This window comes from Aedes albopictus, chromosome 3 (genome assembly GCF_035046485.1).
Source record: "Aedes albopictus strain Foshan chromosome 3, AalbF5, whole genome shotgun sequence".
In the NCBI taxonomy this organism is placed as follows: Eukaryota; Metazoa; Arthropoda; class Insecta; order Diptera; family Culicidae; genus Aedes; species Aedes albopictus.
In genome coordinates this window covers 378,531,951-378,555,930 of record NC_085138.1, presented here as the reverse complement: position 1 = coordinate 378,555,930, position 23,980 = coordinate 378,531,951, and the positions used below count along the sequence as shown (strand labels likewise).

Below are 23,980 nucleotides of genomic sequence, written 5' to 3'. Positions count from 1 at the left end.
CCGTTCCGTTCTTATCCTCCCGAACCCCGCTCCAAACTTACCCGCTCCGGACCACCCCGTGCTGGACGGGGATTCCGTAAATTTTAATTAAAGACTGAAATTAATCTTACATCTTTCTCCGTTTTCCAAACGCTTACTAACACACACACACATACACTCGTTCACCCATCGAACCCGAAACGCCCAACGACGACAACGACGACGCGGCGATCCAACCTTCATTATCCTAATCCGCGTTTGACCGGACACGAACCAAACCGAAATCCCTTCCCTCACCCCTTCAAAATCCCTTAACCGTTCCACCCTACGACAGACTCCCCTCCGTCCCAGCCGGCATCGTCGCTGGGCAGTAAGCCCCCGGTCGGTGGCCCTCCGCCGTCCTCCATAGGGGCGTCCGGGCTGCTGCTGCTGATCGGGGTCGCGGCCGGCATTTGTCTAGTGCTGCTCAATATCCTGCTCATCGGGTGCTGCATCCACCGGCGGACCAGCCACAAGCGAGTGAAACGGGGTAAATGACGCGCTGATGATGATGATGATGATTTTTTCTTGTTTCGTCAACATTCCCAGTGACGACGATAGCAGGGAACTGTCGTCCCGTTACCGGGAATGTTCCATACTAACAAGTATGGTTCCGGATCATGATTTGCTCTCGTCGTTGGTGTGCAGTCGTGGTGGTTTCCTAATTTCGGTTAGTGCAATGGTAGGACACAACTGAACTGAACAGTACAATCGAAAGCTGTTGTTCTGAATCTCTCGTTACGCTAATTAACTCTCTCTTATTTCCGTTGAGGCTTCTGACCTGTGCGTTGACTTTCAACATACCTGTGACCTAAAACAACGTTTTCAGCTCAACTTTGCGTGAGGAGCGACTGGGCAAGTGGAAGCACTGAAAAAGTTTATGGTACAAGCTCCTGATGAATAAAACGCGTAATTGTTGAAGAAAAATTTAAAAAATTAAAAAAAAATAAAAATTTAAAAATTTTAAAAAATTTAAAAAATTTAAAAAATTCAAAAAATTTAAAAATATAAAAAAAATTAAAAAATTTAAAAAATTGAAAAAAATTGAAAATAAAAAAAATGAAAATCTTTAAAAATTTAATCGATTCAAAATATTAAAAAAAATTAAAAATTAAAAAGATTCAAAAGAAATAAAATTTTTAAAAAATTTAAAAATCTAAAACAATAAATTTAAAAAAAAATATTTTTTTTTAATTTAATAGATTCAAAATATTTTATAAAAATTTAAGAGATTTAAAAAGTTTAAAAAACTTAAATATTTTTAAATTTAAAAAAAATATAAATTTGAACAAAATTGAAATATTAAAAAAATGAAGAAATTTTAAAATATTGAACTAAAAATTTTTAAATTTATTAATTTAAAAGTTCTTAAAGCTTTATCATTTTGTAAACATCAAAGTGCTTGTATGTCAAATCAATAGTATCAAAAATTGTCCCAAATTCAACTACTTTCCGATATACTTCTTCATTCAGTTTATTTGAAGTAAATTTAATACCCCAGTGGTCAACCAGCTGTGTTAACAATTTAAAACATTTTCAAACTGTTTTCAAATGTTTCACGTCGCATCAATTGAACACACCGAACAAATCCAAACTTTGAAATCCAATCTACTCCCCCTATTTTATCATCTGCTTCCGAGAAACTCTCAATTCAATATATCGTGGCGTAGAACAAGACAGCAACCAATAGTCGTCAATCGAAAGTTCCCACAAACGAACAAACGGACGAACGAACGACTCTGTTGCAGTCAACTTTACAACTACTGTTCCTCCTTCTGCACTCGTCTCCAATAAAACTGGACAGATATGGTGCTTCGCACCAGAATATGTTGCAACAGTTCCTCCCGCTGGAGGAAGGGTCCCGTTGCATTGACCGCAGGTCCAAACCGGAGACCGGAAGTTCACTGTCGACATCGACCAGCGCCCCCGACAAGCGGATGGCAAATTAAACAAAAGCGAAAAATTACTGCTTTCAACAAGTCATTGCTTGCTTTCCTCTGGAACTGCGGCGACTATGGGTGGCGGTGGGGACTGAGTGTGAGATCCGAGGGTGGTGAGTGGCAGAAAAAATCGAAACGAAACGAAACTCAAACTTGAACTTGTCGGTCGGTCGGTCGGTCCGACAGAAGAAAGTCGGTGGAGCGCAACGTGGCAAATAGTTTCCAATTAAATTTTGCTCGGAATGTCCGGAATGTCTTGTGTAGGTTGGGCGGGGTGGTTGTTATAGTGGGTTTCGTAAAGATGTGATCGTTTAGTATTATTTTTAAATGGGAAGTCAACCCTCTCTTTTTTTTTGACACACATTCAACTCACTTTCAAATGAGTCATCTAATACTAATTTACCAGTTTACTTACTTTGAAACCATTTTGAGTTCACTATCGATGTACGAAACTCCTAACTCATTTTCAACGCACTGTCAACTCACTTTCAACTCACTTTCGACTCACACTTAACTCACTTCTATTTTTTTCTTCATATTCTCGTATCATTCTCGACCTACTCACGACTCACTTTGGATTGAGACTCATTCTCAACCCAAAGTCTTAGCTTACTCTCCATTTTTTATTTATATTTTTTACTCATTCTCGACTCATTTTCAATTCGCTCTACACTCACTTTCAACTCACTACTGTATTTTGTGCTTATTCTCTTCTCACCCTTGTCTTACTTACTACTAACTTCGGATTCACTCTTGATCTACTCTCCAACTTACGCTTCCGATTCATTTCTGAATCAACTGAATTTTTATTTCACAGCTAAGTCTTAACTCACTTTCGTTGCAAGTTGAATTGATTTTGATATACTCTAGCTAGACTCACTTTCGACACACATTTTACGAACTTTTATCTATTTCTCTCTGAACTCAATTCTACTTCTTGTCTCGCATTCTCATCTCACTCTAGATTTAGTCACGACTAACTTTTGACTCTCTTGTCGAATCACTTCTACTTCTACATTGGTCACTCGGTACGCATCCTCAACTCACTTCTATTTTCCGTCTTCTATTTCCTCCATTTCATTCGTTTGTCATAGTCATTGCTTGCTCTCCACTTTTTATTCACTATGGGTTAACTCCTATCTCACTTTCAATATTAATCTAATTTATTTTGACAAACAGTCAATTGACTTCTACATTTTTCCTCTAATTATCATGATCCAACATACATACTTTCATATTATTTTGAGTTTACTTACTCATTCAATACTCATTCTCGACTTACTTTTAACTCACAATCATTTTTTCTAATTATTCTAGTCTCATTTTTGACTTACTCACGACTCACTTGGTCTTCTCTCTGACTTACCCTTGATGCACTGTCGACTCACTTTCGATATATTATCGGATTACCTTCAACTAATTTATATGTTTCCTTGTTCTCATCTCAGTCTTGACTTACCTTCGAATCACTTTCTGTCTTGATATTCTCTAGCTAGACCCATTTTATACACACATTTAACGAAATTTTACCTCTCTCCGAACTCGAACTCAGTTCTACTTTTTGCCTCATATTACCATCTCACTCTTGATTTACTCACAACTCACCTTTGATTCACTTTTGACACTCTGTCCAATCACTTTCGACCACCCGGGACTCATTTTCAACCAACTTCAATCTTCCGTTTTCTATTTTTTCTATTACATTTGTTTATCGCGTAAAGACTAGCTCTCCACTTTTGGTTCACTTTCAGTTAACTCCAGTCTCACTGTCAATATTAATGGAATCTATCTTGACAAACAGTCAACTGACTTCTATATTTTTCCTCTAATTATCATGACCCAACATACGAACTTTCAAATTATTTTGAGTTCACTTACTCATTCAGTACTCATTCTCGACTCACTTTCAACTCACTTTCAACTCGCTCTCGACTCACTTTCAACTCACAACCATTTTTTCTACTTATTCTCGTATCATTTTTTGACTTACTAACGACTCACTTCGTGATCTACTCTCTGACTAACCCTTGATGCCCTGTCGACTCACTTTCGATTTATTATCGGATCACCTTCAACTCATTGATATTTTTTTCTTATTCTCATCTCAGTCGTGATTCACCTTCGGTTCACTTTGAAATCTGTATCGATATACTCCGGCTAGACTCACTTTTGACACACAATAAACTAACTTTTACCTCTCTCTGAACGCAGTTCTACTTTTTGTCTCGTTTTCTCATCACACTCACAACTCACCTTTGACTCACTTTCGATTCCCCATCGAATCACTTCCTACCATTCGGGACCTATTCTGTCAATTTATACATCCTTGACAAAAACACAACTCACTGCTATGTTTGTCCCCTAATTATCATGATTCGATATACTTACTTTCAAATTAATTTGAGTCTACTCTCGATTCAATCTTTCCTCATTCTCGACACACTGTTGACTCACTTTCAACTCGCTCTTGACTCACCCTTAACTCAGTACTATTTTTTCTACATATTCTCGTCTCATTCCTGACTTACTCACGACTCACTTCGGCTGAAGTCTTGATTAACTCTCTGACTACGCTTGATGAACTGTTCAATCACATTGAATTTGGTTTTAATATGCACTAATCACACTCACTTTCGACATTCATTCGTCGTGAAATCTCACTCTGAACTTAATTCTACCTTTTGTCTCGTTTTCTCATCTTACTCTTGATTGACTAACAACTGATTTTGGATTCATGTTTGGTCTACTTATAACTCACTATTGATTCACTGTCCACTCACTTTCGACCACTACATTCTCATCAAACCTATATTTTTTATATCTTCTTTTCTTGTTTTCTATTCTCGTCGCACTCTTTGCTTATACACGACTTACTTTGGGTTGACTTTCTGCAAATTCAGGACTAACTGTTAATCTCAGTCTACTATGTCTACTCAGTCTACATACGCTCAACTCATTTCCAAATATTTTCTCTAATTATTATAACCCATTTTACTTTTTTCCAATCGTTTCGGGTGCACTCTATATATATTTCTGACTCAATCTCGACGTACTGTCGACTCACCTTTAATCAAATTTCGTCTCATTCTTAATTACCTTCTATTTTTTCTACATATTTTCGTCTCATTATTGACTGACTCGTGACTCACTTTCGGTTCACTTAAAAACATAAATACTCTCTCACCTACCCTTGACGCACTGTCGATTCACTTTCGATCCAGTGTTCAATCACCTTCAACCTACTACTTTTTCCTTCATCTCAGTCTTGACTCACTTTCGATTCATTCCCAATTCAGTCTGGATAGAGTCTAGACTCACTTTCGACACATATTCGAACAACTTTTATCTCTCTCTCTCTGAACTCTGATCTACTCTTTGTCGCATATTCTTACCTCACTCTTTATTTACTCACAACCAACTCTTACTCTTGATTCCGTTTCAAGCCATTTTCGATCACTTTGGACCCATTTTCAACCAACTTCAATTTTCCATCTTGTACTTTCTCCCTTTTTCCATTTTCTCGTCAAAGTCTTGGCTTTTTTCTGTTGGGGACATAGTACCACTGCGACCATTAATTTGATCTATTGTAGTGTCATCCTCTTTATTTTTGCCGTACTGAAAAGACTCATCACTATGGATAAATGATCATCCTCACAGCTATTGGCGTGTTTCCCAATCAGGTACTGCATTTCGTATGAAATCCAATACCTGCTTGGGATGAGAGGCCCAGATTTCCCAAGTCTCCATCAAGCCCTTATCTAGTCTTGGCTTACTCTCATCTCATGTTAGGTTCACTATCGTTATACTCGACTCACTTTAACCCTTATGAGGCCGACAGAGTACCCGGGTACCCAGCGCCCATTTAAAAAGCACGGTGTAGAAAAAAGTAAAAAGTTTGTCGCACACATAACGGTTAAACATACTATTTACTCTCGTCTAATTGAGTTTTACCGCGCTCTTGCCTCGTTCTTGAGCTTTTCTCAGCTCACTTGATAGAAAATTCTATTGATCTACTCTTGAATCCTTCTTAATTACCAGTTAATTTAAATTTAGCTACTCTCTGCTCAACCGCTCAACCCATGTCTCACTCTTGATTAATTTGCGACTCTCACTGAGCTCACTCTTTTTAATACACGTGAAACTTAACATGCTCATCGAATGAGTAACTTTCTCACAGTGATGGGCAGCTCTCTCAACTGAATTCTGAAATGTTTTTTTGCATAATCTCGGCTCACTTTTAATTTTGATTTACTCTTGACTTACTCATACTGCACTTTTATCTCACTTTAGAACTGAATCTTGACTCACTGTCAAGCTACTTTTAAAACTATCCAGTTATTCTCATCTCACTCTTGACTCACTTATAAGTTACTCTCAATCTGTTCTTGACTCACTACAGACAAGGTTCTAATTAATTCCTCTTAAGCACTGTCCACAAATTACGTAACGCTCTAGGGGAAGGGGGGAGTACGATCAAGCGTTACGGCTCATATAAAAATTTTAGAATTTTCATACAAAAAAGCGTTACGGAGGGGGGAGGGGGGTCAAGAAATGTCGATTTTAGCGTTACGTAATAAATGGATGCTGCCTTATTAGTATCTCTCTCTTGACTTATGCTCATCATACATCAGATTCATTTGAGACATACTTCCAGTATACTTTGATCCACTCTCTTCTAACTCACTTCTGTATTTTTCACGTTTACTTTTGACTTACTTTTCACTCACTCTCGATCAAGCCGCTCTCACGTTCATCCCACTTCTGACTATCTATCTCACTCTTTAAACGCAGTGCTTATTATTTCCACACACTCTCGTCCAATAATAGACTTACTCACGCTTCATTTTGGACAAACATCTGATCTACTGTTGACTCACTTAATTAAGAGTATTTTCAACAAATATTCAACTTGTTCTTCATCAACTAAATTCAACTCATTTCTATTTTTTCATCTGCATCGCCTGATTTGCTCACGGTTTATTTTGGATTCATGCAAACCTACTCTTTATCCCATTCATGACACTCACTCTTTCAACTTAGTTCTATTTTTTCAACGTATTCTCATTTCACGCTTGGCTTACTGACCACTCACTTTGGAGTCACTCGTGATTTACTAATGACTCACTCTTAATGCTTTGTAACCTCACTCTCGATCCATGTTGGACTCTCATTCTCTCAATCCACTACTTCCACTTCTTTTTAGTTTAAACATTGACTCTCTATCATCTTTGATACTATCTCTCTTGCTTCTTGGCGTAACGTCCTCACTGGGACAAAGCCTGCTTCTCAGCTTAGTGTTCTATGAGCACTTCCGCAGTTATTAACTGAGAGCTTCCTCAGCCATTGACCATTTTGCATGTGTATATCGTGTGGCAGGCACGAAGATACTCTATGCCCAAGGAAGTCAAGGAAATTTCCTTTACAAAAGATCCTGGACCGACCGGGAATCGAACCCGTCACCCTCAGCATGGTCATGCTGAATACCCGTGCGTTTACCGCCTCGGCTATATGGGCCCTGCCTAGAGACCTCTTTAATAGAGAATGCTCTACGCACTGTCGACTCACTTTTAATTTAATCTTGACTCATTCTTAATTAACTCACTCTTGACTGACTCGCTACTCACTACGTTACGGGTTCACATAAATAAATAAAAATAAATAAATACTCTCACTCACCCTTATCGTCGATTCATTTTCGACGCAGTCCTCAATTGCCTTTAGCCCATTTTTTTTATAATCAAGACCCCTTGGCTTAATCACGTCTCACTTTCTCTTTTGATTTACTTTTGACTCGCTCATACTGCCCTGTTGTCTATTTATTGTCATCTCACTTTTGATTCACTAATAACTTGCTCTCAATTCATTCTTCACTCACCCTAGACTAGGTTGACACTTTGACCCAAGACTAGGTTGACATCATTCGACCCACCTCACTTTCGCCCCACTCTTCACACTCTATCGACTTTCTCACGACTGATTTTGGATATACTTCTGATCGAACTTTGATTCACTTTATATTCACTTTTGATAAACTTCCAACTTACTTTCAATTATAACAAACTCGTTCGTGACACAATATTAAACTACACTCAACTGTCTGTATCACTAGTTTAACAAATGATTCACTCTACTCATGAAACTCACTTTTTCAACTCAGTTCTATTTTATTTTTCGTATTTTCGTCTGATTCTTGACTAACGCACCACTCACTTTGTATTCACTTGTGACTCACTCTGAGTGCTTTGTCATCTCACTTTTGATTAAACTTTTTCTCTCCCTCTCAATCTACTCCACCCTTTTCTCGTCTTAGTCTTGACTCGCTCTCAACTTCAATATAATTTTCAATCTAATTGTGACTCACTACCGTCACATTTTCCACTCATTATTGACTCTCTCTCTCATCATCAGCTAAGTTTAAATTTCCTGCTTATTTTCGTCTTCTTCTTGACTTACGTATTGCCAAGTTGAACTTCTGATCTACTCCTGACCCACTCTCACTGCACTTACGTCTCACTTTCATACCGACTCTTGGTTCACTCTCAAGCCACTTTAACACTCCCACTTATTCTCATCTCATTCTGAACTCATTATGAATTTACTCTCGTTCTACCCTTGACTGAATTGTCCTTGACAGACAGAAAAAAAATCCTAACTCATCTCTAACTCTATAACGATTCTGATTTACTTTCCCATTTCTCTCGTTATTCACTATGCACCGATATTCGACTCAGTACTTGGCATGCATTCAACTCACTATCGACTATTTTTTTTACTATTTAGCTTACCATCCAGTCACTCTTGGCTTACTCTACTGACTTAGTCAAGAAACACTGTAAACTGACCAACAATCCACACTTGATTCTTTCTCGCTTCAATTTCAGCTTGCTCTCCACTCACCCTCGGTTTATTCTACTGAGTTACTTTCTCTCAGCTCATTCTCGACTCACTTTTAGCTTGTTATCCAGTCACTCTCAACTCACTCTCAACTAACTATGTCAAAGTAACACTGTCAACTCATTAACAATCCTTTCTTGGCTTAATCTCGCCTAAATTTCAGAATGCTCTCCACTCATCCTCGCTTCACTCCACTGACTTAGTCAAGAAACATTGTCAATTCAGCAACAGGCCACTCTTAGCACATTCTCGCCTCACTGTCACTTTGCGGTCATGTTACTCATGACTCATTCTCGCCTTATTCTCAGCTTGCTCTCCACCCACCGTCGGTTTACTCTACTGAGTTAGTCACAATACACTTTTTGCTTGTTATCCAATCACTCTTGGCTCACTCTACTGACTTAGTCAAGAAACTCTATCAACACACTGTCGACTGATTCTCGCTTCACATTCAGTTTGCAACTTTCAGGTATTAGTAGGTCCAGAGGCCCGTTCTCCTCCATTTGAAAAATTGGTGCCAAATGGCTCACTTTAGTGAGTTTGTTACGATTCACTGTCAACTTACCAACATCTCACTCATGATTCAAAGCGAGATTATTTTCAGCTTGCCTTCCAGTTACCCTCAACTCACTGATGTTGATTAGTCACGAAACACTGTCAGCTCACCAACAACCCATTGTTGGCTCATTCCACCCTCAATTTCAGCTTGTTCTCCACTCATCCACGGTTTATTCTACTGAGTTAGTCACGAATCACTTTCTACTCACCAACAACCCACTGACTGTAGACTCATTTTCGCCTCACATCCTGTTTGCGATCTAGTTACTTTTGGCTCGCTTGACTAAGGCAGTACAGTGAGCCAAAAATGACTAAATAACAAACCAAAAGTGAGTTGGGAATAAGTGAAGATTCATTTGATTCATTTTAAGCTTGCTTTCCACTCACTCAAATGAGGAAATCAAACATTGTCAACTCACCAACAACCCACTCTTCACTTATTCCCGAAACACTTTTAATTTGTAATGCAGTTATTCTTGGCTCACCGTTCTGCCTTAGCCAAGAAACATGTCAACTCGCCAACAACCCATTGTTGACTCATTCCATCCTCAATTTCAGCTTGCTCTCCGCTTACCCTCGGTTTACTCTACTGAATAAAGGGGCCATTAGACTGTTTGTCATAATGACAAATATTTGTCATTGTAGCCCGACATTCATCCGAGGTTGCCATGATTCACGTTGTGTTGGTCATTTGTTGGGCTTGTTTGGCCAAATATTTGTCATGTCTAATGGGACCTTAAGCCACGAAACACTGTCTGCTCACCAATGACCCTATCTTTATTCACTCTAGAATCACTTTTAGCTTGCCATCCACTCACTCTTGGCACACTATAGTGAGCAAGTCTAACAAATCTCAATTTACTCTTGAACATGTTTTGCCTCACTAACAGTTTAATATCCAGTCACTTCCGGATCACTCTAGTGAGTTAGTGACTATAGCGAATTGATCAAGATACAAAGTCAACTAACCCAGTCATACTTGACTCACTCTCGCTCTCGTCGGTCACTCTTGACTGACTCTATTGAGTAAATTATGATGACAAACTCACAACCTAATTTGGCTAATTCTCCATTACTGTCTACCATTCTCGATTCCCAGCTCATACTCAACTTAGTTCATGATCTACCTATGATCAATCTTGATTGATGACACTGTCAACTCACTCTCGTCTCACTTGTATTTGTTTTTAGTCTGGATTTCAATCCACTCTTGACTTATTTTGATCTACAATCCAATTACCTCTCCTGACTTCTCTGACTCACAATAGAGATGTAGTCACGTCTCACGTCTCACCTTCAACTCACTATTAGCTCATTTTCAACACACTCTTGACTTCCGTTCCTTTTCCTGTCGACTTATTCTCATCCCACTATCATCTCGCGGTCCAGTTTTCCTCGACTTATTTCAAACTTACTCTGATGCAATGTCGACTCACATCCAACTTCCTCACTTGCTGCTCACTGTCGGCTCACTCTCGTGTCTCTGTTAGCTAATTTGGAGAGAGTTTTTTTGACTTTTCAACTAACTGGTCAGCTTTGGTACAGTTGATTGGAGGTGCTCACCTCATTTCGAAAAGCAGTACACTGACTGTACTCGGAGAGTCAGCGAGAGGGTCCAAACCTCCCCTCAGTCCACGGCAGGGGGGTTATGGAATGCCAATAATATTGCTGCTGCTGATTGTCGTCAGCAGTCGTGTCTTCGGTGTGGTACTGGAACTGGAAGAAAAGCGACGACACGTGGTCAAATGAAATGATCCCCACGGGTTGATCGGAGTGACAGAAGTTCAGATCGGAGGGAGGGTGCTCTGATGATGTTTCGGTTTTTAGCGGGCAGACAAGCTGACTGCTGCGGCGAGTGAAACATTTTTATGAGCAGCAGCACAGCTCTTAAGGCGGTGGTCGGGGTGGTCGAGTGGAAGTGTAATGTCAATAAATGGAAAATTTGATAAAGTAAATTGAATTCAGCACCGGAAAGTGTATGAAGCGAAATGAAACGTCTGACAGCGTGACCTGGCGGTAGAGCAATTAAAAATGAGCTTTTGGAATTCAAGGACGACGGGGTTTAGTGGCTTGGTTTTTATGAGCTTGTGTAAGGACGAGAATGAAAATTGAAAATTTAAGGAAGCCATAATAATCATCGATGACCAGTAAGCGCACGGGTATTCAACATGACCTTGCTGAAGGTGACGGGTTCGATTCCCGGTCGGTCCAGGAAGTTTTCGTAAAGAAAATCGCCTTGATTTTCTTGGGCATAGAGAATCTTCGTGCCTGCCACACGATATACACATACAAAATGGTCATTGACAGAGGAAGCTCTCAGCTAAAAAACTGTGGAAGTGCTCATAGAGCACCAAGTTAAGATGCAGACTTTATCTCAGTGTGGATGTAACGCCAAGAAAATGAGAGGAAAACGGACAGCGTCTTCAGTCAGTGGCTGAATGAAATACTAGATCACGGACACACAGAGCATGTACCAATGGATACGGAGAAGAAACATTTCTCACAAAAATTCTCATCGCCAGAAGCGGGAATCGAACCATCACCTCATACGATTAGAAGCTTGATAGCTCTTACCACACGACCATGGAGCTCCTCGAGTTCTCCATGGAGAGCCTGTTCATTATTCAACAACATGGCGGCGGTAAACTGTTAAACCCAGAAATCTACTTCTGCCAAGCACAAAATCCAATCAAACAGTCGGCCAGATAGTTAAACCAGATAATTAAACCAGTTCGTTACTTTTAATTCCCCGCCATGACTTTCGCTTGTGGCACACAATGTGTTCTTCATCGACAGCAAAAAAAATCAACAGCAACCCAACAAACGACAGTCACAACAGTGTTTTAACAGCTCTCTCTCTCTCATGACTTTCACGTAACAATCCGGGCTGTGCCAATTATGAGAACCGACAATGAGAGGCAGATCCAAAGTCCTACAACAGTCTCAGAACGCAACGAAAAAAGTCGCTTTTTGTTGCAGAATGAGTTGTCCCCCTCTAGGTGCAAAAAGCATGGGTCTGGGAAATTAACATGGACGCGTAACGGCGCAACAAACGTGACGGTCATCAACCATAATGCACATTCATGCACCCGGCGATGGGGCCAGTCACTAACTGGACTGGCTGAAAGAGAGAGAGAGTGACTATTAAACGTGATAATTAGTGGCGAAGAGGCTTTACTCTGCGTTTCTTCGAGGACGTTAAGCGCGAACTGCGCTGAAAATGGGTTAGGTCTACATAGTGACCACTGTGGATGCAATCGGTATCGCATTATCCAAGATTTCCACATTTAACAAGCATTGGGTTTTGTGACGAAAACTCTATTGTGGATGACTTTTACTTTAAATTTTACATTTTTTTTATTTCTTTCCATAATTGGTCAACAATTTTTTTTTATTTTTTGTTTTTTTTTTAAGTTTCACTCCGACGAAACCAATTTTACATCAATCCTGACAATTTCCTTTCCTGAACCTGAATCCTCTCCCCACATCCCCACACCAACATCCTCCATCAACTTTTAAGTTTAAATTTAATTTCTCCGGTTTTTATTTATCTTTTGTTTACTTTCATGTTTTCGTTTCGGCTACTTCGGCTGCCGGTGGCGTTTTGTTGCTCCTCCTCTTGCCCCGGACGGACGCTGGTCATTTCCGGTCAAACAATCCGATCCGACAAACAACCCAACAGGACCCGAACCGATGCCATCGGAGCTGGCCGAAAAGGCGGAACTGCCCAGTTTCGTCATTTTCTGCATTGCACTGGCCGGTCTGTGTTTGTTGGTTGTGAACGCCGGACTGGTGGCGTGGTTCATCATCAAAAAGCGCGGGAAAGGTAATGGTATGATTTTGTTTTCATTAGTTTTGTAATTTTAGTATCTTTTTATTAGTTACGTTTGAGTCCTTTAGCATTGTTTAATTATGTGGCAGCTTTACTCGAATCTACACACTATTTTTTTATCTTTTCAACAAGCAATCATAACTGACGGTAATTGATGTATTTTTGTTCATCTTTTATGTCCCTTGAAATTCCCTAGACATAGGGAACATGCGCTTATTCCCGTCATATCAGATGGAAAATAACCAATTATTAAAGATGCCGACTAACCTTTGCCAATGCCTCATTGGATGGAAGCAAAGAGATGTAGTATATCAATAACCAACCTCTATAGCATTGGAAAACGAATAGTTACGCAAAATTTCTCGTTTCAATGTCATTTCACTTACGACTTCTTTTTTTTTTTATTGTTTTGCGTACGACGAAGGTGATGGCATCAAAGCAGCAGCTAGCTGAATTTTGCATTATCAGTGTTTAGTTTTCATTTCGCCCGATTCACTTGTTGAACTGACCTTCAGTTCACATCCCACAGAAGCTCTGTAGCGCTTCATAAATTCATAGAATAAATTGTTTTTTCCCGTCAGTAAATTGTAAATAAACAGTTGTGTTCATCATAGGAAAGAGGCACGCAAATGTGTGCGTGAATTTTCTGCATACGAAACATCGTACAATTTCACAACCACAGAGAAAGATTTCTTCGTTGCACTGTAATGGCGTTTTATGATCGGGTGAGCAACATATTACCCGAAATATTTTGATCGTTATTTTAAAGCTGCATCTATCTTCAGCTTTCTGCTCAATAGAACTATGAACACATAACTTGATTTGGATTGCGAAGAATTTGACCGGCTTTTCGAATACACAACTAATCATAATTTTTGACCACCCTATGTACCAAAATGTCACCTAGAAGGTATGACGAAAATTAAATTCATGTTAGGCCCAAAATAGACGTGGACTAGACGGAAATAGAAATCGAGGGACAATTATTCAATATCATTATTTCAAGAAAATGGTATTTGTTTCACAATATGCTTTTACGTAATATTAAAGCTAATTTATGGCTTAGTCATTGAAACCAAACTGGCAAGGAGGCATTGGACAAATGCAAGAATAAACTCGATCATTTTTGCTCGGTGCTTAGTAGAGGTGGAAACCCTATCACATTTTAAAGATCATCGTGTTGAACTCACATGCCTCACTTTGTGTGCAGACAGATTGGACCATGTGTCTCGGAGAAAAAAACAATTGGAATTTCATATTTTGCATTATCCTGTCTTATTACAAATTACGGTAAGTGTACCAATTATGGCTATGGTACTAATTATTCGCCATAGTTAATTTTCACCCTTTGACGATGTAAATCAACAAGAAAAATTTTGTGAACAACAGATCACCTTCACAAAAGATAGTAGCACTCATTTAAACTTCCCATTTTCCTCAAATCATGGTAGAAATAAATAATTTTCCTTAAAATTTCGGCTTTCTTGTACCCTTTATCGCCATGGTGTACCAGTTATGGCTAACCCCATAAGGAATGCATGCAAATAGTGCGAAAAGGAACCGAAGTTAAAAAATGTGACCATAATTGGTACAGGGTTCCTATCATTTGCACACGCTGTAATCAATACTAAAAGTAGTTTTGGCTCCGTTTCTATATTTTTCCTGTAAAGTATGGAAACTAAGCTGTCTTTTAACTTATTGTTGACGTTTGTATAAATAGCTTTCCTTAGATAGTGCCATAATTGGTACACGCACCCTACTTCTTGATTACATTCTGGGCATCATATCAAAATGTACCATAATGAAAAAAAAAATTTTTCGTCGATGGAAGAATTGCATTTGGCTCACTCTGACTGGACGGTTTTCATCCATGTACTTTTTTAAAACTTTCTCCACGATTTCCTCAAGGAATCGCGCCAGAAATTCCTTTAGGAATTCTTGCAGGATTTATCTTTTTTTTTTCAGAATTTCTACCGGTTTTCGTAGAATGCTTCCAGAAAAAAAAATCTAATGATTTCTCCAGGTATATCTCTTGAGAATGCATTCTTGTTCATGTTTTTCCACCAAATTTTTCCACAAATTCTTCCACACTTTTTTTCAGGATTTTTTCTTGAGTCATCATCAGCAGTTTCTCAAGAAATTTTTCAAAAGATTGAAAGTAATCTACGGGTTTATTCAGCAATTCAATGAAAATTCCTCCTGGGGTTCCTTCAGGGATACCTTATCCAATTCTTTCCAGGATTGTTATAGAAGTTCGTACAGAAGTTCCTTCATGTTTTTCTTTAAATATTTCTGAAGGGAATCCTCGAGGAATTAGATCAAAATTTCCTCCAGGAAATTTTTCCTCGGGTTGCTTCTAGGAATGCTTCTAGGAATTTCACAAGAATTTTTTTTGAGAATTGCCCCAGGAAATTCTCCATGAATTCTCTAAAGATTTTTTGAAAAGATGCGATTCCACAAAAAATAATTCACAGAGATTTGGAGATTGCTTTAGTTTTTTTTTTCTTTAGAAACTCAGAAATTTTCCCAGGAACTCCCCATAGATTCGCTTAGTAATTCCTGCAAAAAATACTCCGGAAGCTATTACTTGGCGTTTTTCGAGAAATTTTTAAAGAAATTCTCTCATGACTACCTGCAGAGGGTTTTCCAGTTATCATTTCTTAATAAAAAATACTTTTCTTTATAAATTTCTTCAGTGGTTCCACAAACATTTTTTTTTTTGTTCTGCAGGATTTCCTTTAGAAATTTCAACAGGTATTCTAGGAGAGAAGATTTTCTGAGAGAATGTATGGAGCGATTTCTGAAACATTTCACCGTGGAATTTCAGTGGAATGTGAAAGGTTTTCAAGAAGAATCCAGAAATACTTTCCTTGAAAAACTTCTGGAGGAAAATCCAGATTTGTTAAGAAATTTATGAAGAATATTCAGAAGCTATCCAATAAAAACATTTTCACGAAGAATCCTTGGAGAAAAGCTTGAAGAAATCCATTGGAGATTATCTGAAAAGAATTCCTGGAGTTTAATTTTAGGAATTCATTCAGTAATTTTGAAAGCAATTGATGGAAGACTGGCTAAATAAGTAATTTATAATAAATTGGGAATCAAGCAATATTTCTGAACGAATCCCTGCAGGAATTTCTGAAGCAATCTCAGAAAGATTTTAAGAAAAAAAATCCCATGAGAAAGTTCTTTAGAAATCTAAGGAGGATTTTCTTAGAGTATCTCTGATATAATTTTCAAAGGGGACTTTTGAGGAATTTCTTAAAGAATCTAAGAAAGACATTAACAACTAATCCTCAAAAGAACTGCAAAAGGAAGTCCTAGGAGGATTTCGCAGAGAATTTTTGAAAGAGTTACTAGAGCAATTTCTAGAATAACCAGTGAAACATTTTTCAAACAGGATCCATGGAGGGATCTCTAAAGAAATCTCTGGAGATTTTTAAGGAAATGATGAAGAAATTACTGAGGAAATTAATGGAAGGTCTTCTGAAGAAGTCGTTCAAGACATTTCTAGAAAAGCCCCCGCGAAATTTCTGAAAAACCTTTAGAGATATGTCTGAAGGAATCCCCGAAGAAAATTGACTGAATTTTAACGGAAAAGTGACCAAAATAGAAGTCCTAACTAGATGGTCCCCTACTTAGTGAAATTTGTGAAGGTCTATTCAGAAGAAATCCCAAGAGAATGTCCTGGAAGCCAGAATCGGACCCTTAAAAATTTATTGAAGGGCAAACATGCTAAAAGAGATTTGTTCAGAAAATCCTGTATGGACTCCGCCAGAAACTTCTCCAGCAATTTTCCTTGTTCCTCCAATTGTTTTATGTGTGTTCTTTCATACCGATTTTTCCATTTCGAGGGGGGAGGGGGGGGGGGCAACAATAGTTTTTCGACAAAATTTTGAAAATTAAGTATAAAATCGGAGTCACCTAGAGAATTTCCGAATTCTGCAGGAACCCTTTCTTGTAAGAACCTTCAGAAGTTTTTCCAAAGTAATCTCTCAAACTTCATCGAAGAACTTTTGAAAAAAAAATCCCAAAATTCAAAAGCGGTTTCCGGGAACGCTTTTGGAGGAATCCCTGAAGGAACTTCAAAAGGGTGCTAAGCAAGAATTCCATAAGGAATCCAAACAGAAATCCAATAAGAAATCCAAACAGGGAAATTTAAAAGAATCCTTGGAGGAATTTTCAAAAAAATCTCCAGTGGAATCCCTGTAAAATCTGAGGAAGAACTCCCGAACGAACCTCAAGGAAATTCTTGAAGGAATGCCAAGAGAAATTTATGAAGAATTTCCCGGGACACCTAACGAACCTCCTCAGGAAACCCTTCGTGGAATTCTTAGAAACGTTTATTGAGAATTTTTTGGGAAAATTTCTAGAAGTAATCTAAAAACAATCCGTGGACGTGTTTCTGAAGGAATTCCTGTAGGAATATCTGGCAAAACGCCTAGAAAAGCTTCTGAAACGAACCTTAGAAAAGTATCTTGAAATATGTCTTAAGCAGTTCCGAGGAAATATTTCTGAATAAACTCTTAAAAAGAATCAAAGGAGAAATTCACAAGGAAACGTCAGAGAAATTCCTGGGGAAATACATGGAAAAATTTCTGGAGGTTATCCGGAAGGAATTTCTGTGTTGTTGGAATCTCTGGAGGAATTAATACCAAGATTTTCTAGATGAATCCCTGAAGAAATTCCTGTTCAAATTCCTGCGGGAACTTTCAATGGAATCTCTAGAGCAGTAACTGAACAAACCTCTGGTGGTTTTCCAGAAGAAATACCTGTTCGAATTTGTGAATCTCTGGAAGATTTGCTGGAGAAACCACTTGAAGAATTTATAATGGATTTTTTAAAGAATTTTTAAAGGAACCACTGTTAAAAATTTTAAAGATATCCCTGATGAAATTTTCGAAGAAATTTTTGGACGAATCCTTAGAAGATTTCCTCAAGTAATCACAAGCGGAGTTTCTGAAGGAATCGATGGAAAACTACCTATAAGAGATTTTATAGAGGTTTCTGGAGACTATTGGAGAGTCCTGAAGAAATTTATTTAAGGTGAAGATATGAGGAAGTCACACCTCAAGTGTGCAAGAGCATGAATCTGAAGACTCAAATGACGGTTTGTGCTAAAAAATTGATGGATTGGTCACCACCAGCGAGTAACCACTCGTTCAACTTTTGAGCTCAAACAATCGTTTGGAACTTTATATGCCCTTGAAAATTCTAGGTGCGACTTCGTCATATCTTAATCTTAAGAGTCGTGGAAGATTTTCTAAAGAAATCATTCGAGATTTTTGAAGCAATTCTGAATCTTTGATTTTCTGTAGGAATCATTGAAAGCGTTTCTGAAGGAGTCCGTGCATTAAAGATTTCACGAAGCCATATGTGAAAAAAAAAATTGTATGGAAAAATTTCTGGAAGATCCTGTAGGGGAAATTCTGAAAGAAATTCTAAAGATTAGAAAGAGTACCATGTTGTTTTGATAAACCTAAATGAAAAAGAAAATCGCTACCATTGCACACTGCCCTTGTTTCGTTATCTTAAAGATGCATAATACATATTTTTGCATGTATGTATGTATGTAGGTAGCCACCATCCTAGCTTGAGTCTTGCTCTGCATGCAGTTCCACTTAACAGTAAAGAATAAATTTCATTACCACTTTGAATTCAACATACCGCTGTATGAAGGGCCAAAAGGGGGTGTGGCGGACCCGTAAGTAGATACACTTACGCGAAATCCGCGGGTTTAAGAGAATCTCCTCCCAACAGTATGATCCAACAAGGTGAATAATGAAATTCACATTACTTATCAAGCTTTCTACGGGATGGTTTGTTATAAGAAGGGCGCGTCAAATCCATTGCAACTGTTGGGATAGAAGAACCCATCTACAAGGATGTTATAGTTACTTCTCACCTCACTCCGGTTGGCAACCACTCCGTCGTACAGTTACAACTTCAATGATGCCCTGATGCACCCTCCCAACCCCGCATAGTTATATAGTCAATAGTATAATTTGTTGGGGTTCATTCAAATATTACGTAACGCAAAATTTGACTATTTCAGACCCTCTCCCTCCTCGACGAAACAACTTTTGTATGAGAAAAATTGAAATTTTGTATGAAGCGTAACACAGTGCTAGACCCACTACCTCCCCGTATAGCATACGTTATATTTGAACGAGCCCTTATGATGGAATATAGCATTGAAATATGAAAATATCAATATAATAATATGCTGAAATCTAATGAAGTCTAATTTGATGTAGCATCTGAAATAAGGTATTAATTTGTGAATAATTTGAGTGATTTTCATTCGTTGTCGAGTCCTTTCTTGACCTAAAGAATTATGACAGTAATAAAATGCCAATGCAATTGTTGATATATAAATATATACTCAATAATGGAACACAATGTAATATATTACAGTACATATAGGTCAATAAAAGGTAATAACATTTCCTAATGAGGATACCCAAGCAACACCCATGTCTCATTAGAGCACCGGCAGCACAAGCCCCGACTGCAAGGAAGTCGAGTCGACGTTATTCCACTATTTTGTTGGAATAACGTCGCAACAACCTCCACACAACCAAAATCTGTTCAGCCGCAACCCCACATGACAAGCGTGTAACTTGGGTAGAAATATGGGTTCAGCAAACCGCCGAGTGAAGATCTAATACGTAATGTAAGTGTAGATGCCCTATATAACAGCAGAATAAGAAGAAACTCCTTCCAGATGTGTGATCCAACCGGGCGAATAATAAAATCTACAACATTCGTTAATAATATTTTTGCATTTTTATAAAAAAAATCAAGTCTTGTGCGTCTCTATCACTTAAAAATAGCTGTTCATTTTATTTATTATTTAAAAATTTTTATTATCAAAATTAAGGCTCATGACATTTTCCGCCGTTCTTTTTATGATCTCACTTAATCAACTTCAAAGAAATTAAAAAAAAACACCTGCAAAACTTCTTTTCTAGTTGGGATTCGGGAAGACAAAAAAACAATTTTCACCGGTTCAACCAGAAAAACTTAAAAACGGGATCGAAGGGGTTTTGCGCTTTTCATCTTGTCACAATTCAAAACAAGATTTTCCGCTAAGCCTGCTAGGAATAATTTTCCTTCAGCAGTGTTACCAGAAATATAAATTAGGCATCATTTTCAAAGTGTTCTGTTTGAAATAAATTGAATAACAATTTTTCCATAGGTTTTACGAGTATGATGTCTTCGGAAGTTTGATAGTATCCAATTTGGGCAACGGGAATCCGAGGGAGTTTTATTTTTTTTTTTTTTGGGTATTATTACAACACAATATTAGGGCCGAAGAGTAAGATTTGCATTTCCCATACTAATTTTCATACAAAATTCACATTGCGTGTACTCATTAGTGCCATATTAGTTCAATTTTTTAGGGCTTCATAAGGACCCCAAAAGGCATTGATTAAGCAAAGGGGAGCAAAAACTTCAAAATTTGCATCGGTCTAATATTTATACATGTATATGTATATATACACAACAGCCATTCAATAGAAAAACGATATAGTGCAACTCCGATTGTCGTGAAACTTTGTGGGTTCATAGTTCTTCGAAAATAATTAGACCCGTATTTTTTATTTCGTCATTAGCGTGGTTAAATTCAAGGTTTTTAAAAACTAAAAATTTTCAAAAAATCATAACTTTTGAACCATTTGACCGATTATAAGGTGAATATATAACGAAGCCACACCTCGAATTTTCGAAAGCACAAATCTGAAGAACCGAATGTCGGTTTAAACTGAAAAGTTGATCGATTGGTTACCGATTGGTGGTGACCAATCGATCAACTTTTCAGCGCAAACCGACATTCGCTTCTTCAGATTTGTGCTCTTGAAAATTCGAGTTGTGGCTTCATCATATATTCACCTTAAACTTCTTTTTGTTGTTTGAAAGCTATTCTAGTTTTAAGGAAAAATACGTTGAATGGGTAAAATTACGTTTTTGTGCAAGAAATATACAAATATATTAGTTTTTCCACGTTTTTATGGTCTCGGGACCAAAGAGGTACCCTGATTTTATATTTTTATCCGAAAACTCAGGAAATTTGGCGTAACATATCAAAAAATAAGTTTAGTTTTTGAGATATGATTTTTTTTTTAAATCAAAGGCCAACTTTTCCCATGCAAAACATTTAGTTTTGCAGAGCAATTTTTGGAAAAATAACATTTCAAATAATTTAATTCATAATTTAAAACGTCATGTTACATTCCACGAGTTGTATTTTATGTTTGATATTGTATTTAGGGTATCATTGGCGTATTTAAATTTATTTTAATGAATAAATAGAACTTTCCTTTTGCTTTCAAAACTTGTTATATTGATCGATAGATGCCAACTAATTTAATGAAAAATCAGCAATTCTCAAGTATTCATTGAGAAATTGTTTTGGGCATTTTTTTTTCGAAATAGTTGTGATAAAAATTCATCTGGTTCTCCATTTAAAAATTCAACGGAAATTTCTGTTAAAATTCCAATAAAAATCCCAGTATTTTTTCACAAAACAGAATCACATGGTTTTTTCTTTTTAACTTTTTAATCTTACGGCTTTCCTTTGAAGGAAACTATCCCAACTACGTATTTCTATTTATCATACCAAGTGTTTTGTTTATTTGATATTTAAAGTAAGTTATGAAAACGGATATTATCACGACCCGCCATGACAACCATGACTTACGAGTCACCCAAGCTTTATGGTTTCTATATTTTCTAATTATTTGTGCGGATGCAAGCCGTGTCGTAAATAAAAGCGACTGAATGTGTGGGAGCAACCACATTCCAAGAAGGGAAAAAAACGTAGGTTAAAAGTACCAAGTAGCGTTTTGATCGCACATTAGGGGACACATTTTCGCGAAATTAATTTAGCTTCAAAGCCCACCAGCGACGGATAAACGCAATGCTTTCCATCGTTTTCAGTCTGGCATTTGTAATTAACGCTAATCGAGTTCAAAGACGGACGCTGCTGCTGCTACGAGCAAATCATGCCGGAGGACCTCTTATCATACATTTATTTAGAATTCGTTAATGCTCATCCAGTTCCGACGAAACATCCAAACTCATATCATGTTCTCTTCTTCATCTCTCTCTGCGTATTTTGGAAATTGAAAAATTTCCAGATTCATCCAATCAGAACAGCAAATCCGCCACCATTGAAATGTACGCCCCAAGCTCATACAATGACACCGTTACAGGCGAAACCCTGTCCAGTGTGTCGGAGAAGAGCGACTCCTACTCGAACGACGGCAGCCAGCCGGACTACATGGTAAGAATCCCACCATCACCACCATTCACCAGGATAAAAGCTTTTCCTAACATCCATTTCTCCCCAACTCTCGTGAAAACACAGGATGAAACCCGCAAGAAAGCTGCATCCACCTATCTGGTGGAAAACTCGGATATGCCACCGCCTCGCTATCAGAAGGACGGTACACTGCCACACTATCCGAACAACATCAACGCAGGTGAGTGTCCGGGCTCAAGGCGCTTTCGAGCGAAAATTTCCACTTCCGTGATCATGCGCACTAAACCTCTCTCATTTTCACAGCTCACACGCGAACCCTTCCGCACCCGCGACACAACAACGTCGTGTACGAGCAGCGAAGCCGCGACGACCAGCTGCTGGGGAAGCAGAACAACTACGTCACGGCGCCGTCCCCGGGCCCGCCGATGGATGGGTCTTATTACAATATGAACAGCGACCGATACCTGTCCTATCCGCCGATGGTGAGTGGGGTTAGTATCAGCTGTGATTTACTAGTAGTTTAAATGTTCGCATTATGGCAAAGTACATCCAATCAATCGACACTGTTTGCTCTTTGTTAAACTTCAAATGGCGTCTAACACAACTAACATTTATTGTGAATGTAAACGTCAACAAAGCGTGCTCAATAAGGCTTGATGCTGAGTTACTGTGGTGTACATATGGACGGAAGCTTCTATGCAAGCCCTATACCAATGAATCTGGCGAACTTAATCCACATGTATATGCTGTGCGTGCAGCTTCTAAGCCACCAAGTCATAGCTCTTTTGTCGGCTGCAATGTATCCACCAACTGGATAACCTCTTGAGAAGGCGCTTTTTCAGCCTTTTCACAGCTGATAAATAATAGTTATACGGCATCCCCAAATTAGTCAATTAAATATAATTAGGTTTTAATAGGTTACACGACGTTAAGATTGTCATCGGTGACGCCAATGCACAGGTCGGAAGCAAGGACTTTTTCCGTCCAATCATCGGTACGGAGAGCCTTCACTCCGTCACTAATGACAACGACCTGAGATTAGTCAACTTTGCTGCCGCCAGAGGGATGGTCATTAGTAGCACCTACTTTACACGCAAGGACATCCGCAAGCACACCTGGAGACACCCAAACGGCGAGACTTGCAACCAAATCGATCATGTGCTGGTAGATGGCCGACATTTCTCGGACGTAATTGATGTTAGAACTTTTCGAGCTCCTAACATCGACTCAGATCACTATCTCGTAGTTAGTAAGATTCGAGCTCGGTTATGCGTTTCAACATCCAGTGGTTTTCAGCAGACGGTACGGTAACTGACTATCACCAGAAGCTAGACGAGCGGATAAGTGAGATCAACGAGAGCGATAATCTCAACACTCTGTGGGAGTTTATCCACGGAGCGATGAGTACAGCAGCGCGGGAGGTGATAGGTACTGCTCAAAGACGACCTAGAAACGGGTGGTTCGACGAGG

The 23,980-nt window shown here is 38.5% G+C and overlaps 1 protein-coding gene across 6 annotated transcripts in view; it reads left to right on the top strand.

Moving 5' to 3' along the window:
* The window catches only part of LOC109409926 (nephrin), an 851,818-nt gene that overhangs the window by 818,466 nt on the left and 9,372 nt on the right, over nt 1-23,980 (top strand). For 3 of the 6 annotated variants that reach the window (XM_062855795.1, XM_062855794.1, XM_062855790.1), the window contains 4 exons: nt 314-508; nt 22,386-22,531; nt 22,616-22,730; nt 22,814-23,001. In XM_062855795.1, coding sequence (XP_062711779.1) covers nt 314-508; nt 22,386-22,531; nt 22,616-22,730; nt 22,814-23,001 — 644 coding nt within the window. Of the gene's footprint in view, nt 1-313; nt 509-13,092; nt 13,237-22,385; nt 22,532-22,615; nt 22,731-22,813; nt 23,002-23,980 lie in introns of all 6 variants that reach the window. The other 3 variants (XM_062855793.1, XM_062855792.1, XM_062855791.1) reach the window with 3 other exon arrangements.